The 19,349-nt window shown below is 53.4% G+C and overlaps 8 protein-coding genes across 8 annotated transcripts; 5 read left to right on the top strand and 3 right to left on the bottom strand.

The window, feature by feature from the left end:
- Positions 1-1,311: 1,311 nt before the first annotated feature.
- On the top strand, positions 1,312-3,210 carry Z520_08948 (uncharacterized protein; the record flags this gene model as incomplete). The annotated part of the gene is made up of 1 exon (XM_016779444.1): positions 1,312-3,210. The coding sequence occupies one exon, from the start codon at positions 1,312-1,314 to the stop codon at positions 3,208-3,210; it is 1,899 nt and encodes a 632-aa protein (XP_016629554.1).
- Positions 3,211-3,832: 622 nt separating this feature from the next.
- Positions 3,833-5,914, top strand: Z520_08947 (uncharacterized protein; the record flags this gene model as incomplete). Its single annotated transcript, XM_016779443.1, has 1 exon — positions 3,833-5,914. The coding sequence occupies one exon, from the start codon at positions 3,833-3,835 to the stop codon at positions 5,912-5,914; it is 2,082 nt and encodes a 693-aa protein (XP_016629553.1).
- A 512-nt stretch (positions 5,915-6,426) lies between these two features.
- Positions 6,427-7,995, top strand: Z520_08946 (uncharacterized protein; the record flags this gene model as incomplete). Its single annotated transcript, XM_016779442.1, has 1 exon — positions 6,427-7,995. The coding sequence occupies one exon, from the start codon at positions 6,427-6,429 to the stop codon at positions 7,993-7,995; it is 1,569 nt and encodes a 522-aa protein (XP_016629552.1).
- A 225-nt stretch (positions 7,996-8,220) lies between these two features.
- On the bottom strand, positions 8,221-9,666 carry Z520_08945 (uncharacterized protein; the record flags this gene model as incomplete). Its single annotated transcript, XM_016779441.1, has 1 exon — positions 8,221-9,666. The coding sequence occupies one exon, from the start codon at positions 9,664-9,666 to the stop codon at positions 8,221-8,223; it is 1,446 nt and encodes a 481-aa protein (XP_016629551.1).
- Positions 9,667-10,249: 583 nt separating this feature from the next.
- Positions 10,250-11,299, bottom strand: Z520_08944 (uncharacterized protein; the record flags this gene model as incomplete). The annotated part of the gene is made up of 1 exon (XM_016779440.1): positions 10,250-11,299. One exon carries the CDS (start codon positions 11,297-11,299, stop codon positions 10,250-10,252), a length of 1,050 nt encoding a protein of 349 aa, XP_016629550.1.
- Positions 11,300-11,967: 668 nt separating this feature from the next.
- On the bottom strand, positions 11,968-13,171 carry Z520_08943 (uncharacterized protein; the record flags this gene model as incomplete). Its single annotated transcript, XM_016779439.1, has 2 exons — positions 11,968-12,701; positions 12,751-13,171. The coding sequence occupies 2 exons, from the start codon at positions 13,169-13,171 to the stop codon at positions 11,968-11,970; spliced, it is 1,155 nt and encodes a 384-aa protein (XP_016629549.1).
- Positions 13,172-14,444: 1,273 nt separating this feature from the next.
- On the top strand, positions 14,445-17,449 carry Z520_08942 (uncharacterized protein; the record flags this gene model as incomplete). The annotated part of the gene is made up of 2 exons (XM_016779438.1): positions 14,445-15,783; positions 15,834-17,449. 2 exons carry the CDS (start codon positions 14,445-14,447, stop codon positions 17,447-17,449), a joined length of 2,955 nt encoding a protein of 984 aa, XP_016629548.1.
- Positions 17,450-18,165: 716 nt separating this feature from the next.
- On the top strand, positions 18,166-18,840 carry Z520_08941 (uncharacterized protein; the record flags this gene model as incomplete). Its single annotated transcript, XM_016779437.1, has 4 exons — positions 18,166-18,304; positions 18,355-18,406; positions 18,458-18,641; positions 18,700-18,840. The coding sequence occupies 4 exons, from the start codon at positions 18,166-18,168 to the stop codon at positions 18,838-18,840; spliced, it is 516 nt and encodes a 171-aa protein (XP_016629547.1).
- Positions 18,841-19,349: the final 509 nt, after the last annotated feature.

Here is a 19,349-nt window from a genome sequence, read left to right as displayed (position 1 = left end):
CTGGAGACGGGATCTGGGCGACATGATCACGCGGCTGGAATATTCCAAATGCTACTCTTTGCTCGGCGCATCCATCGATGAACTTTTGTGATAGGCCACGTCGTTAGTTGTGCAAGATTAGGACCGAGCCAGCTTGGCTCTATGCGGAAGGCGTCTCAGGTGTCGCCTCACCTGATGGAGAGTCGCTATCAGATCTGCCTCGGTGTTCTGGGGATTCCATTGAGCTTCGGCGCTAATCAGCGGATATTGTAGTACCTGAGGGTGGCATCGTGGATCAAATCTAGTGGCTGTAAGCGAGGCGGCGTCACCGGGGGGGTCCTGCCAATGACACCTTCCCGACCCGGTGCGACGATGCCCTTATCAACAAGTGGCCCCGGGGGCACCCATGGGGCGTATGCTCCTGGATTCCCGGTGGACTCTCGGTGGATCGTCAGTGGACTTTTAGTGGGCTATCAGTGGGCCAGCGCCAACTTCTAGCGGGTGCTCATTGAGAGCTCAGTGGTCAATTACTCGATGCTTGGTGATTGCTTGTTCAAGCTTAAATTCCTTCAAGAGACTAAAAGGACTACCAAGCCACGAAAACTTCTGGGCGATAGTGCAGAGCCACTGCGTCCGAAAGAGAAGCTAAACGGCGATTTGTAGAGGACCGTGACGACGCAATTCAGCCGCACCTGCCTCACCTGGTAAGAAATACTGCGTGCCTCGCTGTCCTTACCCCAGTTTAATCTCGTGTCCCTTTGCAAGTTCATCCACTGTAGGGCCACCGTTATCTGCGACTAAATGGACTAAATGCTCGTGGAACAAAAATACCACGTCTCCCCATGGCCCAGTCGGGCACGAGTCCAGGGTTGCCACTGATCGGCCATGGCTCCTACCCAAGTATCTTGTGCATCCCGGCGAATAGTTTCTCGCTTTTGATAACGGCCTGTGATTTCGTTCGTCCGGTCGAATCTTCTGGGCCTCCAAATCACGATCCCAATGGCTCCCAGGTGGCAATCCTACTCCAACCCTCCAGAACATGCCATTCCTGGCATGTGTGGTGGAGGCGTATCGAGTACAGGTGGCTTCCTCTCCTCGATCGAGCTTGTCTTCCGTCGTGGGCGAGAGCACCCCAGTGACAATTCACTGACAATCGGTTAGGGCGACCGCCACCAACACCTGTTCAGCACTTCAGCAGGCACCTTCTCGTGGCCGTACTTAACCTGGCTCAGGACCGCTGAGATTTCCCCTCTCTCTTTCCTCACTCTCGTTTCTCTCCAAACCCTTTCCATCCCCCTCTGCGACCTGGTTGTCGCCTGGTCATCGCCAAAGATGTCGATCATCCCGACTGGCCCAATGGCCATCAGCACAGGAACCAACAAGGAGTTGAATGAGCTCCAGGAGCCCGACAAACTCCGCCAGATGTCAGTGAGCGGCGCTCATCCGGGCATCCGTCAACGTCTCTGGGGTCTGCAGGCCCGTTTGGACCCTACTGTCACCTTTGAAGAATACACCTTCTGGGCCAAGATCGAACGTGAACTGGAGGCCATTGAGTACCGCCATTATATGGCCAAGCTCAAGGGCGCAGGCGTCATCGGTTACCTCAAGGCCTATTTCAGCAACTCGACTGAAATTGATGCCCACAGCATTACCGGTTCTCAAGATGGCGTGACACAAAGTGAGAGCACCCAGGCCGGCAAGTCCGAAAAGGAGCAGGAGAAGAACGGCGTTGTTGCCAACAGCGACCCTACCATCAGCGACTCTGGCATTCTCCCAATTGCGCCGTCAACCAGGGAAGACTTGGATGCCGAGTGGCGACGTGCCGCTCGCGCCCTCCGCACAACTGGCTGGATCACCATCTTCTACCTCATCACCACCGACATCCTCGGTTGGAGTCAGACCCCTTACGTCTTCGCCAGCGTTGGTTACGGCCTTGGTGTCGGCATTTTCGTGCTTTTCGGGCTTGCCGCCGCCGCCTCGGGGCTGATGATCTGGAAGGTCTTCCTGGCTCTTGACTCTTCGCGCTACCCCATGCTGAGCTTCGGCGACCCTTTCTTCCGTCTCTTCGGTCCCAAGACCCGCAACTTCATCAATGTTACCCAAGCCTTTCAGATGTGGTGTTCTGTCTGCGTTGTGCTCATGGGCAACTCGCAGATCTTGTCGCAGCTGGCCGACGCCAAGGTCTGCTACATCGCCATCGTCATCATCAATATGGTCGTTGGTATGGCCTCAGGCTGGCTGCGATCTTTGAAGCATCTTGGTTGGCTATGCAACTTCGCCGTCTGGATCAACATTGTCAGCTTCATCATCATCTGTGCCGCCGCTGCAACTAACGGCCCGGACCCTACCGTCGCTCTCCAGACAACCCTCTTGAAGAAATTCGACCCTGTTAAAACCTTTATTGGAACGCCACCTGCCGAGTATCAACAGCAGTCGACTGATCTGTTTGCAGCACAATTTAACGGCATTGACACTATCGTCTATGCCTACTCTGGGGCTCTTCTCTTCGTTGCATTCTTGTCCGAAATGCGTCATCCCATGGACTTCTGGAAGGGTTGTCTCCTCGCTCAAACATTCATCCTGGTCGTCTACGTCTTCTTCGGCGCTTTCGTTTACACCTATATTGGTCAGTACTCCATCACAAACATCACGCAGGTTGTCAGCCCCTACGGTCTGCAACTTGTCAGCAATATCCTGGCCTTGATTACCGGTTTCCTTGCCATCTTCTTGTATTTCAACATCGGCATGAAGACGGTCTACCTCGAAGTTGGCCAGGAGCTATGCGGACTGCCGCCCATGAGCACGAAGAAGGGATACTACTTCTGGCTGGCTCTTGGACCCATATATTGGATCATTGCCTTGGTGCTTGCCGTTTCCGTCCCCAATTTCACCGCCATCACCAACCTCATCGGTGGCTTACTCAGTCTCAACTTCACCTATAGTATCCCCGCCATTATGTACGTGGCCTGGGCCATCCAAAGTGCTGCAGCACTGCCTGGCGAGGGTTTCGACCCATATACCGGTGTCACCACTCGTCATGATGATGGCTGGCCGCGATACATGCGTGGGTTCAAGAAGAGCTGGTGGTATACTCTTCCGGCGATCCTGTTCGCACTGGGTGGTTTGGCCTCTTCCGGCATGGGTTCTTGGTCCGCTATTCAATCCCTCAAGGAGATCTTCGGCCCCGGTGGCACCATTCAGACATCGTGGAGCTGCACTGCTATCGGTTAAGCTGTATGCAACCTAGTCATACCCAGACAGTCAGCGTACTGCGTCGCTTGCGAGAAGGGCGATCTTAGCGCAATCTGGTCCAACATACTCTTAGTGTTCTTTGGGAGGACAATGCCGTGCCGTCGACCCATGGCTGGTTTGCAATACCCCACCGACAGAGGTAGTGAAATTCTTCTTTAGGGCTGAAAGCTATAGTATTACAAGATCATGACAAAATTCAGATTCTTAAACTTGCTGCCTTTTCTATTTTTCGTTCTCATCCTACCGGTGGTAGAGAATGTGTAAGGTTAAAAGTGGTGAGGACATACCCTAGACTCATTTACCCAGGATTTGTTATGACTGTCGCATGCCGCGAGACGGCATGCTCTTTGCACGTAGATCTCGAGGCATGACAGCCAGGGTCGGTCTCATGCTGTGGGTGCGCGAAACGCTCAGTAGTCAGAGTCATTTTTCTCCTTGAAATTTTCGTCGTGTTTGTCATTTTACGTCCTTACGGGCGGCAGGCAGCAGCGCTCCAAGTCCTACGTCAGACGGCACAATTTCGGGTCCGCAGTTGGTAACTTTCCCTCGACGCTCATTTCACACCAAAAATTGAACACATCCAACCACAGGTTTTGTGAAAATGACGCTGGAAGATTTCGAGAAGGAGCTGGCAGAGCAGAAAGAGGCGGAGAAGAGACGCGAGAGGCGCAAGGAGCACGAGAAATCCGAACACCGCCATCGACACCACCACCGAAGTTCTCGACATGGGGACTCGCATTATGATGAGGAAGACGGACACCGATCAAAGAGAACGAGACACTCAAAAGACGACGACGCGTCAGGGAGCAGACATAGGCACAGACACCATCATCACCATCACCGCCGACGAAGTAGAGGTGAAGATGACACACAGGAGGAGGAGGAGAACGAGAAGGAGGAAAAGCAGCCTGCAACAAGCTCGGGCTCGGGCGAGCTGAAGCGCGATTCGTGGATGGAGGCACCGTCGGCGCTCGATATTGATTACATCCAGAGGAAAAGACCCGAGCCATCGCCGCAACCCAAGGGCGGTTCTCTGGAAGCAGACTTTGGGCTGAAAGTGCACGAGAGAGAACTCAACCACCACTTACGCGATCTCAAGAACGGCACTCCCGTTGATAACGACCTCGAAGCCGACGAGCCTGCCACCCACGAAGTCGATTACACGTTTGGAGACGCTGGCTCCCAGTGGCGGATGACCAGATTAAAAGCCGTATACCGGCAAGCCGAAGAGACGGGCCGCAAGGTGGAAGAAGTCGCCCTCGAACGCTACGACAGCCTCCGAGAATTTGATGATGCCAGGGAAGAAAAGATTGAGCTGGACCGTCGTAAGACTTATGGCGATGGCTATGTGGGCAAGGACAAGTCCAGCGGAGAGCTGTTCCAGGAGCGCAAGATGGATGCTGGCGTCCGACGACCTCATCCGCGAGAAACCGAGACCAGCCCAGACATACTGCTCGACCAGATGCCTGTTCCGGCAACCACTGCTACTACGCAGAAAATTGACCAGACGGCCCTTAACAAACTCAAGGCTCAACTCATGAGGGCTACAATGCGGAAAGACCCCAAGGCGGCAGATCTGGAAAGGGAGTACAATGACGCGCTTGCGGCGTTCGAATCACAGGATCCCACAGTCATCACTCTCTCCGCCATGGACAATCGCATGCTCTCATCCGCGCCTCGGAACGAAGTCAAGGCAGTGCAGAACCGGCGCGGAGCAGAACGGGGCCAGGTGGAGGAGAACGAGGAGATGAGCATTGAAGACATGGTCCGAGAAGAACGCCGCACCCGCGGACAGCAAGGGGGCGAGGGTCTACGGCTGGCCGAGAGGATTGCGAAGGACAGCAAATTCGACAATGATCTTGACTACCTCGACGAGAATGCCCAAAAGCTGGCCAAAAGGGTGCACAAGTCCGAGACCAACCTCCGCAACGTGGCCATCAACGAGTACCAGAAACTCAATAAGATTTTGGAGAACTGCCCCCTCTGCCACCACGAAGACACGGAGACTCCGCCTATTGCTCCTGTTGTCTCACTCGCGACAAGAACCTATCTCACCCTCCCGACCGAACCAGAACTTTCGCCTCAGTCCACCATGATTGTGCCGACCGAGCACCGCACAAACCTTCTCGAATGCGACGACGACGAATGGGAGGAGATCCGCAACTTCATGAAGTCCCTCACACGCATGTACCACGACCAGGGACGCGACGTCATCTTCTATGAGAACGCTGCATTTCCGCATCGAAAGCCGCACGCCGCGCTCTGTGTCATACCGCTGCCTTACAGCTTGGGGGAGACGGCACCGGCGTTCTTCAAGGAAGCCTTCCTGAGCACCGAAGACGAGTGGTCTCAACACAAAAAGATCATTGACACCCTCGCAAAGGCCAAGTCTGGAGGGCTGGGGAAACTCGCGTTTCGGAGGAGTCTCGTGAAAGAAATGCCATATTTCCATGTCTGGTTCGAACTGGATGGTGGGATTGGGCATGTTGTCGAGGACCAGGAGCGATGGCCGAGGGGCGATCTCTTTGCGCGAGAGATAATTGGCGGCATGCTTGGGTTGGAACCAGACGTGATCAAGAGGCAAGGACGATGGCATCGAGGGACGGACAAGAGGGTCGAGGGGTTCAGAAAGGCGTGGAGGAAGTTCGACTGGACTAGGGTTCTCACTGAGGGCGGTGCCTAATTAGAGCAGGGTACAAGGTCGATCGTGTGAATGATAGTCTATTCCCTTGAAGAGAACTTGAGGTCTTTGAACGAGTTATGATACTTCATTCAGACCGTGTACGCAGTAGTCTCTGCTATGCACGATGGTTGTGGTCGCCCGAGTGACTACGGCTCGCATTGACCCAGTGCTTACAAGCTATCCACTGTGTTTCCAGCCATGTAGCAAGACAGCATCGCGACAGAAAGGTTCACAATAAGACAAGCCTCGTCTACAAGCTCTTCTGTTGTCATTGCCTAGGTATGTACTCCATGAACCTTCGGGGAGACGGCGGGGTCTCCGATTTCGCACTCCATCGCCCATCAGACCCCGACTCCGCCCTCTCGGTTATCCGCGGTTGGACCCCAAGTAACCTCGTACCTTTTCTGCGCTCAAATACCTGCGGTGCCCTAGACGTCGAGTGGGAGGAACCAAGGGAGTAGAAAAAACAGGCGCTCGATGCCTCCTGCAAATCTTCTCTTGAAGCTTGCACCATGAAGTACGTCCCTTCACCGCAAGCCCTGCGCTGGCTGCAGTCTCTGGCACGGAATCCAGCTCCAAGCTTGAACCGCCTAGCGACACGTCCTCGGACATACTCGTCCACCACCGCGACCACCCCTTTGTTCCCAGCGGCCAGCAGCAGCAGACGATACTTCCACGCGACTCCCCGGCTCGACAAGATCGAGACACACACCTTGTCAGACATTGGCGAGGGCGTCAAAGAGGTGCAGATCATCCAGTGGTTCGTGGAAGAAGGGGCACCCATCGAGGAATGGAGCCCGCTGTGCGAAGTGCAGAGCGACAAGGCCTCGGTCGAGATCACGTCCAAGTACAGCGGGGTGATCAAGAAGATATATTACCCGCAGGACGCGGTCGTGCAGGTCGGCGATGCGATGCTTGATATCGAGGTGGAAGGGGATGAGGACGAGGGTGAAGTGCCAGAACAACTGGATACGGAAGCGCCGTCTCAGGCGCAGGATAACGATCCCGGCAAGGTCGCAGCAGAGGAGCAAGTGGCAGAGGCTGGCACAGCCATAACTCCTCCTCCTCCAAAGGAACAAGACGCATCGACTACGACTGCTGCTACTCCCCCTCCTGCAGCGGCGCCCAAGGAGCAGCCAGGCAAATACGCCTCCCTAGCCACTCCGGCGGTCAGGGGCCTATTGAAGCAGCACGGCATCGCAATCGAAGACATCACCGGCACGGGCAAGGACGGCCGTGTCCTGAAGGAGGATGTGTACCGACATCTCGAACAAAGCTCCTCCTCTTCTTCTTCGGCACAACAAGCTCCCACAGCTACCCCATTGACGAAACCCGGACTCGACGCGAAACAGACCGAGACGGCCCAACGACTCACGCCCATCCAATCCGCCATGTTCAAGACCATGACGGGATCGCTGTCCATCCCGCATTTCCTGTACGCGGACACAATCGACATCACGAACCTGGCGACGATGCGCACGCGCTTGAACGCCACGAGAAGAGACCCTGCTGACACCACCGTCCCGAAACTCTCGTACCTTCCATTCATCGTCAAGGCCGTATCGCTGGCGATGAACCAGTACCCACTCCTCAACGCGCGCCTGGACTTGACCACAGACCCGAAAAAGCCGCAATTGAAGATGCGCTCGGTGCATAACATCGGGATCGCGATGGACACGCCCGGCGGGTTAATCGTGCCGGTGATCAAGGCCGTGAACGCGCGGTCCATAACTTCCATCGCGCGCGAGATCCAGCGCCTCTCCCAGCTCGGACAGGCGGGGAAGCTCGGCAACGACGATTTGAACGGTGGAACCGTCACGGTCAGCAACATCGGAAACATTGGCGGTGAGGTCGTCGCGCCCGTGATTGTCGAGGGCCAGTTGGCCATCATGGGCGTGGGCAAGGTCAAGACCGTCCCGGTTTTCGGGGAGGATGGGGTCACTGTTAGACCAGCGCAGATGGTCACGCTGAGCTGGAGCGCCGATCATCGTGTGGTGGACGGCGCGACCATGGCGAGGATGGCGAAGGTGGTGCAGAAATACCTCGAGGAGCCGGGGTCGATGGTTGTCGATATGAGCTGAATGAGATAGATCTCCTGCTATTGCGCTATTGAGAAAGCTACGTTTACGGTAAAATATATTTGTGATAACCGTTCTAAGAAAATCCGAAAACATCAAAGCCTTGATGATGTATGTATGTATGTCAGTTTTGGCCTGCTCTTGGTCTTGCTCGAGGAGAGGGAGGATGGTAAGCCCAAAACGCCGAAAATGAAATGAACAACAAGAGTCGCTCTACTTCTCCTGTCTCTACCTAAGCAACTTTGCATTCATGCCCACAATGGCACGAACAATATCCCAGTCACTCCCCAAGCCGACCCAATCCGTCACCACAATCCCCGTGCTCCAGTCGCCGTCCTTGACACGGTTGCCATTGTCGGCCATCATGTGTCTTTGACACAAGTGGGCGACGACCGCCGGGTTGACCTCGGCGGCGATCTTCTCGGGCCAGCAGTTGACGTTCCAGAAGTTGCTGGCGCTGAGGAAGTTGATGTACAGTGGGTATTTTTTGCCCGTGTCGCTGGCCGCAGCAGCGCCGACGTCGTTGGCATTGAAGAGACAGCACCCGCTGCGCTCGAGGTGGGCGCACGCGTACGTGATCTTCTGCTCGATCGACGGTTTCTCCATGACCTGGTAGAAATCCTGCACGCAAATGTCGCCCGACGGACACATACTGTTGGGCGTGTTGTCCGCCCACACGTGCCCGTCGATGCCCCAGCCCTTCCCGTTCCACTCGTGCCGGAGCGGCTCCTCGAGCACGAACCGCCTCACCAAAACGATGCGGCCGCGCACCTCGCCCAGCGTGGGCACGCGCGGCTCCGTGAACCACTCGCGCGGATTTGTGTAGTTGTTCTTCAGGATGCGCGAAAGCTGTTCGTCAGTGCCCTTGCCCGTGCCTTCCCGCTTGAGCGACACGATCAGCGTCTCGCTAGGGTTCTCCTTCAGAAATTCCAGGATCGTGTTGTACAGGTCCCGGAAGTGCTTGTTCCCTGTCAGGGAGATTGGGAACACGGAATGCACGAGTATCAGCTTGTCAGAGTTCGGGTCGTAGGGCTCGGGCACCTGCACGCGCAGGTCGAAGAAGCGCACCCCGTTCTTGAGCTGCTCCTTTGGCGACACCGCCTGGCACCGCACCGATGGCGCGGCTTGGTAATGCGTAGGCGAATTGTGGGTGCCTGGAATCGACAGTACACCGAGCGGGGTATGGTCTGGCAGGTCTTTCATCCAGCTTTCCATGTGGGAGGTGTTGAACAGGGCCACGAAAGACGTCTGGGGCAGGAAGATACCTGTAAAGCGCAACTTGGGGTTTGGGGCCAGAGCGACGAGTGACGCAGTCTCAGCCGTCGGCACCGGGCAGTACATCTGATGTTTCCCTCCCAGGTCGGTCTGGAAAGTCAATCGGAGACGCTCGTCGGGCTTGTTGATGACGGCTTTGATGTCCGTGGGCACAACCGTGAACGGCGGCAGCGGGATCGAAACCTCCCTCGTCGCAAAAGGCTTCGCGTCCGCGGGGATCTGAGGCACCGCTTTGCGGGTGGTGTTGTTCGTCAAGCCCAGCCCATTGGTGATGGTTGCCAAGGACGTCGTCACATTTTGCATCTGAAAACCCTCGTCCGGCGCAGGGTCGAAATGCTCAACCAGCACCAGAGTGAGCGGGTTGTTGCTGACGTTGCGGATAGTGACCGGGGGCACCATGTTGCGCAGCCTGTCTTGTCGTCGAGGTTTTCGAAAGGATGAAAAGAAGTTCATGGGCGTGGCTGGATGACGATTCGAAAAGAGATAAATACAGACAAGAACACGAATGCCAGCGAATGAGAACCACGGACCTAGAGCTGCAGCTTTCAGCTGAGGTCGATCCCTTGGGGCCCTGTTCGAGCTCAATCCATCCAGAGAAGCGAATGAGATCGATGAGAGGGTTCGCGGGGCATGTTGGTCTTTGGGAGCTGGCGCCAATCGCTTTCCTTGCCGAGTGCTGATGGAGTTTCCACTTGCTCAGCTCCGGAGTGCAAAGGATTCAAGCTGTAAATGGCGCCCCGGAATCCGCCGGTGTTGGCGGCGCGGACCTGAAATCCAGGGGTTGACAGACATTATCTTGGTTGAAAAGACGCCGGTCAGTGGGAGTGGGTAGAAGGGATAGATGAAGCATTTTAAGACGCCGGGTGACCTTGCAGTCAAGCCATCTACCGATGTGTTTCTCTTTGCGCCCTTCGTGAAGCTTCACAATGTTGAATGTTGTGTTTTCATTACATAAATGAATAAATGATATTCTGGAACCGCTTCACGCATCCTCATCCCTGCCCTCCCACAAAATCTGACCCTTCCAAACCGCTCGAGCATGGGCGAACGCCACAAAGAGCCAAAGCACGAACAGTATTGCAGTCATAGCAGTGCTGACCCATTTGATACCAGGACTGTCCAACGCCTTCCCAACTGCAGTCGTGGCAAGCGCAAGGCCTGCATTGGGGAAAACAAAACCCCACCAAGTGAGCGTGAAAGACATAGTCTTGATGCCGTTGAAGACAGAGATAGTGGTAATGGCGCAGTACCAAAATGCAAGCAACCAAAGGAAGACTCCCGCAATGCTGCCAATGACGCGAAGGACCTCAGGTGCGGAGACTGTCTTGACACCAAGAAAGCCAACGGGCAGTATGGATGTCGCACGCTGGGAGAGCGAGACCAGGCCAGCTGCCGTATATGCCGTCGGCCCTACTGCAACATACATGCCAGGCCGCAAAGATGGCGCCGGAAGGTCGGCAGAGAACAGACGAATGACCCAAATCGCGTAGAGGAAGATGGTGACCATCCACCCAAGGCCTTGGAATGTAACTCCGGCGACAAAAATAGGAATTCCAGGCTGAGGTGGTTGGTGTTGAAGAATCTCCCCAGCCAGTGGCCCTGCGACAATAAGAGGGTACATGGGTAAGATCCAGGCTGGCGTCATCCCTTGTATACTGATCCTTTGGGTCACAAACAGGAGGTCGTACTGAAAAATCGCAAAGAGCAGGGTAAGACCGCAGTACACCCAGAAGCATATCTTGACCGCCGTATCCAGCCAAGGCCCGCAGCCAGCGTAATGACCATATGAATCTGCACCCTGGATGATCAGGCTGACCGAGACCCAGAATGTGCCAACGAAGAAGGCTTCCCCGTAATGGATGAACGAGTGTCTGAACGAACCGCGTGCCACAATGAATCTCCTCGTTATCAACGCCACAAAGGATAGGAACATGATCAGATCAATGATGAAGATGACTTTGCCGACTGTGACCAAGCCTTGGAATTTATAGGGCGTCTGATAGATGACATTTGCCAGCGACCCAGTGGCCATGGTCGCCGAGAACCACGCCCATGTGAAGTGATTTAGTCTCTGTTTGATTGGAGGGTGCGGCTCCGACTTCGGCAGAGAATGCAAGTTCTCTTCATCTTGTTGACTTTTCCGTGCAGAGCTCATTTCGACAGGATTGTAAGGAAAGCTGGAGCGATAGCAGCTGGTCGATCCATGTACTGGAAAAGGTGTGCAGTATAAGGAGATTGGTGGTTGCTGGGAGGATGCTCATTGTCGAGATCGTCCACCTGTATGTACAGCGGTTTGCGCCTGGGTCATTGCTTCCACATTGTGTCCATCTATGCCTTCTACAGTGCAAAATGATATACAAAAGAATGGAGGAGCGAGAGACAAACTTGAAGGAGCAGGACAAAGTGGCAGTGACGTCACCGCAGGTCACATCGTGACGACAATATCAGTGTCTTTTGAAATATATCAGTGTCATTTGAAATGTAGAGTTCTCAGCACTTAAAACTCGCATTTGTTGCTTGCCACGACGGACTGACAGATAGAGCTATTCTTCCATAAAGAGCGTTGTCCGTATGAGCGTGAATGAATGACCATGATGTTGATAGCAGTGGCTGCTTGAAAAAGAGTGAAATGCCAGCTGAAACACGCATGCCGGTCAAGGCCTCCCTCAGCATCTTCCTCCCATCACCGTGTCCTTCCGCCTATGGGATGATCTTTGCGGCTTTCATTCTGTCGAACGAGATTGTATAGGATCTGACAGTATCAATGGTCTCCTCAAACCCGACGTCCCGGGCGGCACTCAGGTCGTATTGGCGATCAAAGAACGCCTTGTCCATCAAAAAGTCCATGAAAGGCCAGTAATACAAGTCCAACCGGCTTGCTTTGAGGCCTTCCCTTTCGACCATTTTGGACCAGACTTCAGAGTGCTTCGTCACAAATTCCGCTGGTGGTTCGAAAGTGCCCTGAGGACCAATCCCTTCAAGGCCAAAGTAAGCGCAAATCCCAGGCCACTTGTCGGCCCAAGTCACCACGTCACCATTTGCCACATTGAAAGCCTTTCCAGACCCGCACTTCTCTGGGTTCAATGCCGCGTAGATTTCCATCTTGGCTGCAATGTCTTGAAAGGTGTCAGTGTGTTTGTGACGATAGCCATGCTCAGCGCCAGGATATGGGACCTTGGCTCCGGCCCCGTGGACTTCGCGATAGAGGCTGAGGTAGAACGCCAGGCCCTGTGCTAGATTCATGACGTTGGTCCCTGGCACAAACCCAATCATGGCGTCTGGCCTGACTTCAGTGAAAGTCCACGAGGCCCCCTTAGACAGAGAATCAAGAACGTCATATTGTGAGTAGTAGAAGATATCGTCCGCAATCGGCTTGGGAACACGAGGGTAGGTTTCCTTAAGTGGAGGCACGATTTTGACGACATCAGGGCGTTCTGCGGTCACACTTAGCTATACTCCAGGGGCGGGAGAAGCCAAACATACCCATTCCATACGCTTTTCCACCCGTTTGTAGGACGAAGCTCTTGATGTTTGGCGAGACAATTTGGATCGCCTCAACAGCGGTTCTGACAAGGTTGGTATTGACCTCTTTAAGCGTCTTTTGGTCCTTTCCTGGGTCAATGTAGGCAAACAAGAAGACATGGGTGACAGTTGCGACGTTGGGGACCTTTTCCTTCAGCGCCTCAACAACAGTGTCGACCGTTGCCGTGAGATCAATGCCGCTGGCCAGCTGAAGTCTTGGGTCATCGGGCCACTGAGCTTCTGAAATTGACAAGGGACGATTGGACAAGGCTGTAACCTGACTGAAAGTGGTGGGAGAAGGGTAGCTCAGGGCCTCTTTCACCAGCGGCCACCCTGATATACCAGATGCTCCGAAGACGAGGGCGTGGAAGTTGGTCGGCATTGTTGTTGCGCAACGTCCGCGAGTTCTCCAACAAATGGATAGTCGATGAAAGCGAACAATCCGGCCGTGCTTTCTTTCTCTGGCACGGTATTTATGTCCTTCGTCATGAGTGCAGTGTTCAAGAAAGCGTCACCTTACACTTCAAATAGACACCTTGTATAGAACGAGCAGTCATTTCCGTGAGGTCAACTGTGGTGAGACCCTGCATCAGGAACGATATCATTGGTTCAAACTGCCACGGGCACCTCTTCATACACATGCCCGGGGAGGGATGTGGAGAACATTGGGTGCCTGCTTAGGAGTACAACGAAACAAATGTCCGAATCAGAATAAGCACTCAGGGATGGTGGATGGAGCGTAGTCCGATTAGGAGTTTGCAGCTCTTCCCATACCATCGTACTTGAATAAGTCGGCCGAAGCGGACGAGCGGTATGTTGCCGGGTCTTTTGAAAGGACGGACGAATACAACGCAGCTTGCAATTCAATCTTGTTCTTCGGTGGAAGAGTAATACCGACAAATCGTGTCGAGGAACTCGAGAGGTGCTCACCAAAAGCCGTCGGAAGAACTCGAACGCCGAGGTGTTGGTGACATAAAGCCTTGGCAAGCCACCCACAAGCTAGCGACCCACCTACACAAAATGATCCGTTATATATTTTTATTACGCCAAATGTTCTTCGCAAATTATCACACAAAGCAACGTGGCGCAGCGGAAGCGCGCCGGGCTCATAACCCGGAGGACCTTGGATCGAAGTAAGTCATGTATGATGGAACACTGGTAACAGCAATCACTAACAGTCACCTAGACCAAGCGTTGCTATATCGTGTCTCGATTTGTGGCTCTTTTTTTCTCTGAGCTCGCTGCTAAAACCTTTTTTTGAGCCATGCTACCGGTTCAAGTTGCTTGAAGTTTGTGGAGTCTTACACAGGCAGAAAAATGAATTCAAATCAGAGGCCTTCTGGGATTGCTCTCCGTTGATTTGTCCGGGCACTAGACTGGCAGATCCGATCCAAAATTTTTGGCTTGCACTTCGAATTCTCAGTTTCGGGTGGGTTCATGTTTCCCAGATATGTTCTGTCCATATACGCGGATTCACCCTGATGAGAGTCTCTTCTAAACCAATCCTCCCTCAGCTCTTTTCAACACGGCTACAGCATAGCTGCGCAAAATCGGAACTGCCTTCACGTCAAATCCAAATCGGAGCAACGCGTCGAATCTGAACATGTCTTTCCTATATGTCTTGCACTGTCCGCAACCTTTAAAAGTTCATTCCAATGGCTGATGCCCGGCGCCGCAGCCGCCATGTTCACGAAACGAGGGTATTGAGCTATGGACACCTTGGTACTGCTTCTTATGATGACCGCAATCACGAATGGACGTTTCTGCGCCAGCATCAGACCCAACAAGTTGATGACTTACAAAATGCGCGGGTCACGCCGACTGGCTCATCTCACTTCCTGGTGGCGGACGAAAGAATGTGGAACTCTGCGCCAAACCCTGTACACTCAACCTGGCCAGCGCAAGACGCTACACCTGGTCGTGGGCTACAGAATTTCTTCCTGAAACGAGTGCCAGATGCAGCCTTCGTTGCCGTTGATTTGCCCGGCTCGGAAAATACCGTTGCCTCAAGGTCCAAACATCGACCTTCAGAAGACGTCCTCGCCTTCGGACATGCTCGACGGCCATTCGACTCTGGCTCGCACAACAACACGCCCTATACTCCTGTGGTCGCAATGCGATCCTCCTCAAGCACCGAGACTCTTCAGCTCTTTATCATCGATACGCAGCAAGTTGAAATCCCCAACGAAGCTGGTCTATCGGATTTATGCATGGTGCCTTTCATTGCGAATCAGGCGTCAGGTACCTGGACCGATTCGACAGATGAAATTATTCAAGTGGCCTCTTGCAGTCAATCAAAGGGCACGCAGTTTCTTGTTGTCAAGCCAAGTGGGACGACCGTTTTACGGCCGGTCTTGTCAAAGCCGAAAGCGTCAGAAGGGCTGCTGGACCCATGTCCAATCGTCACAATTCCGCGTTCGAGGACGGGAGGCCAACCTCATGTCTATGCTGCCTTCAATCCGCAAGATCAGAGTCTGGTGGCACTTGCAGACGCTAGCGGGCAATGGAGTATCTGGAAACTCACAGGAAAATATTCAAGGTCGGCCCGCATTCTACAACAGGTATCTCTGAAAGCTTCAAATGATATAGGCAGTATCGAGCGGCAATCTCGGTCCTCAAAAGGCTTCAAATCCAGGAATACATGGCACCGAGTTTGCTGGTTGACAAGTCCCGAGGGCATCATGGACAGACTATTGGTGTGCAATCGACACTTCGCTGCAGCATTTGATCAGACAGGACTATTTTTGGGTGAGGTCGACATGCGTCTCGGATCCCAGCCAGATCGGAACGTGATCCTTGATGTCAAAAACAGCGGCCGTCGGAGCGATCGCATATTTGTACTGACCTCGTCACGCTTGTTGATATTCTGTTCACCTCGTAGTGGTGGCAACGACAGACACTCAGGCGAAGCGCTTGAATTGGAGTGTTCCTGGAATCATTACCGGGATCGTACTGATCTGGGTCTCGGTATGAGCGTGCTTGAATCCTCAGAAGGTACGTGCATTTTCTGTCCTTTTGATACGGTGCCTAACATGTAGTCTAAGATTCGTGGGTGCTGCTTTATTCAACCACCAGCCACTTGGCTATCATATACCGCTTCGGACAGGAGGATGTACACTCAACGACCATCTCCATACAAGATCCTTCAACCTTTCAATTACCGTACCAGCTCAAAGGACACATGAAGGATGTCAGTGAAATCACAATGCGTCCAGCAGCCTTCTCAATCCAACCTCAGCCTACGCATGTCGTCAGATTTGGCCTTATCAAACTCGTCGCCTACTTGGCTACAGGAGAGATCATTGAAGCACTGTATAAGCATGAACTCGGGCAATTTGGCTTTTCAAATCATCTGCCGGAGACGGTCTTACATTTATCGATGCCCCGGCCGCTGAAAACCCACCCGATCAGTGCTAAATATATCAGAGACGAGGATCTAGATGATTTTGCTGTGCGGGACGGCGAAGGAGCAGACGATTTCGCAGGGAAAGCGGGCTTTGCACAAACGACTGCAGCAAATATGCAACGTGTTTCTCCCAGTTCTCGAAATTGGCAGAGACTTTTGCTCTACGAAGCGCTGAAGGATAATGACAACAGCCGTATGTCTTTCGAATCAGCCCTGCAACCGGTTATGGAACATCACTTCGAACGCCTGAAAGGCGAGAACAACTTAACGCCCATGCATCTGATGTCAGACCTTACTGGCAGGTGCCGCATCACGGATGTGGAACATGATTCTCAAATCGCAGATCAATGGCTTGATACTCTGGCACTTCAGGACAGTATAACCGTCGTACCGGCCGCAATTGTTGTAGGAGGAGTATCTAGTTCTTCGCACAGACAACTACTTCTGGACCTCTATGAAAGCTTGGTTAGGGCATATGTCGAACCACTGTCTGACCAGATCACAGACCGAGGTCGGGTCAATCGCGAAAGACTGGTCCGCCAAATAGTGGGAGATGGTTTCTTCGGAGCATTTGCGTTGACCTCCAAGATAGCTCCTCCTCCGTCTGCTTCTCCACGACCGTATTGGACTCCGACACGAGACAGGGAAGCCGCATTTCCGCCCATAGGGCTCGAGTTGGATGACCCTGAATCTTCACAGGCGCCGACTCCTGAGGCTCTTCCAGACACAGAAGAACCGACATTCTCTCATCTACGGAGATATGTAACATTTCGCCACGAGGTACCTCCTTTACTGCTCGAGCATCGCCCAAACATCTCCAACATTTTGGCTCATCTTCCAAATTCTATCGAGCAAAACCCAGCAGATTATTCCTACCAGCAAACGAATCAGAAGATGAAGCTTGCGCAGGAGGAGATGGCGGCGGAGTCGTTGAATCCACAAGAGAGAAAGAAGGCTCTCAGATCCGCCGCTCGTCTACAACGGAAATTGGAAAGGACTCAAATCATCAGTCAAGAAGTCATGATGCGACGAAATATACTGCCTGGCATCAGTAGTGGGCCAAAGATCTCCGACTTACCAGTGCGAGAAGTCCAAAGTAGCCAGCCAATCGCACCAAGTTCGAGTCAAAGGGCTGGCCAAGGTCAAGGAGGGTTACCGGAATTTAGCATGACGCAGCCCGAGAGAGGTGCTTATGGAACGAGACAAGCAGAGAAAAAGGGCAAGAAGGGAACGAAGAGGCGGGCAGGCTTCTAGATATTCCTGAAGCCTTGTTGCGGGTTTGGAAAGCGCACAATGGCCAGCTTCAAGTTGTTTGGAAACGATGCTGATGCCAAGCCCTGCGAAAAAGGGGTGAGGGAATTACCCCGGATTTTGGATTCTCCGAGCAGCCTGTGACGCTCTCCTGTGGCATGGCTGGGTGGGTCTCACCACTCCTCTTAGGCGTCTTACTACCTGGAAGTGCGGGGATGGCTCAGCCTAGTAGCCTGGATGGGGCGCCCCGGGGCCAGTTACGGGCGCGAAGTGGAGGAGGGGTGAGGTGCTTGTCGCGTGAGGTTAGGATGCTGTGGGATGCTCTCACCACCCTGCGGCGTCAAAGCTCTTGCTCCGGGCATATCGGGTCACTTGACTCTCGCGGAACTTGGGATGCCTCGTACCTCTCTTGTCCTGCGTCCTACCCCTCAATTGCCTCTTGCCTGGCCATCTCTCCTCTTGTCTCTCTCCCTCACTTTCCCTTCTTCATCCCAACCATCCTGCTATCCCGCCTGTAGCCAACTCTTTCGTCCATCACATAACATCACACCCTCCATCGGGTACCTTTGCTCCCACTTCACCCATTGGTTCCTGGTAAGTCTCACTTGAACCTTACATTGGCAACCTCGTCTCCCTCCTCACACTACCCTCACCTCTGACAATTGCTCCCACTCAGACTAACTGACCCATCAGCCAATCTCCTGCAAGTCACAGCCAACATGTCTGCCGACACATCAGATCTCACAAAGGTCGACTCTGCCATCGCTGTCGATGATGCCACCCCCAAGGATGGACCCAAGGAGACCAAGCGAAGAACAACATCCAGCGCACCCGGTGTCATGAACATCAATGATCTCGGTAAGCTCATTATTTCGAAGCCTCAATCACTCTTGCTCACAGTAGACTAGAGAAGGAGGGAACAAAGATCGCTGTCGCTCCAGAGACGCAAAAGACCGGATGGTAAGTGGCATTCCTGGCATCCTTTTGACCCCTCGAAGCTGACGCAGTCAGGAAAATCAACACCTCGCCTTCCACGGTGGAAGATCCCACAATTCTGAAGAAGCTGCTCACTACCCCTCCCATCAAGAAGATCGATCTGCATTTCCCCTTGGGTCTCGAGGTCACTGCAAGGAACTTGAAAGGTGTCACGATAAAGGATGCACTGGATGCCATTCACAAGCAATTCAAGAAGAAGGTAAATCTACTCGCTCATTTCCAATAACTGAGATGGCATACTGACGCTTGATGTGCAGGCTGATGACGAAATGGAAGAGCCATACCTCAAAGGTTTCGAATGGGACCCCGAAGAGTCGTGGACGAGACTCAAGGTCCACACTCAGAAAGAAGGGCTACCAGCTGGCAAGAAATCCAAGAAGAAGGGTGGCGATGAGTAAACTCATTGACCATTACTACACACATGTGCGCAACCAGGATGCTCCTGGCCGAGCGGCGAGACCGACTCTCTGAACTGCTACAAACACTGATCCACCACGATCATATATGCTATTACAAAAAGAAATCAGCTTGGTGTGCATGGCAAGGTGCTTTGCGGGCTCTCTTTTCCATTCATTCTGGCAACGTTGCTCAACCCTGTGGTGGTGGATACCCAGAAGGCTCAATCTGCTAGCTTAGACCAGCAATGACATTACCTTGAACTGATTTTGCGACATGCATTCGTCAGGCGTGGCCTTCTGTGATAATGGTACATGAGGACACGATTAATACACCTTGCCAACCGATTTTAGGCTCTTGAGCCACTATGTGGTTGGCGAAAAGGATAAGCAGGATTGCAGCAATTGGGCATTGTAGCTGGTATTTGTCTCTCGTGGAACGCCTTGCATCGACGAAGCGACCGGCGATCCTATTCGCGGTTTGCGTCGATCGCGGTACAAGCTGATGGGAT

The sequence above is a fragment of the Fonsecaea multimorphosa genome, assembly GCF_000836435.1.
Source record: "Fonsecaea multimorphosa CBS 102226 unplaced genomic scaffold supercont1.21, whole genome shotgun sequence".
Taxonomy (NCBI): Eukaryota; Fungi; Ascomycota; class Eurotiomycetes; order Chaetothyriales; family Herpotrichiellaceae; genus Fonsecaea; species Fonsecaea multimorphosa.
Note: the sequence above shows the minus strand (reverse complement) of the source record. Positions and strands in the feature narration are given on the sequence as shown.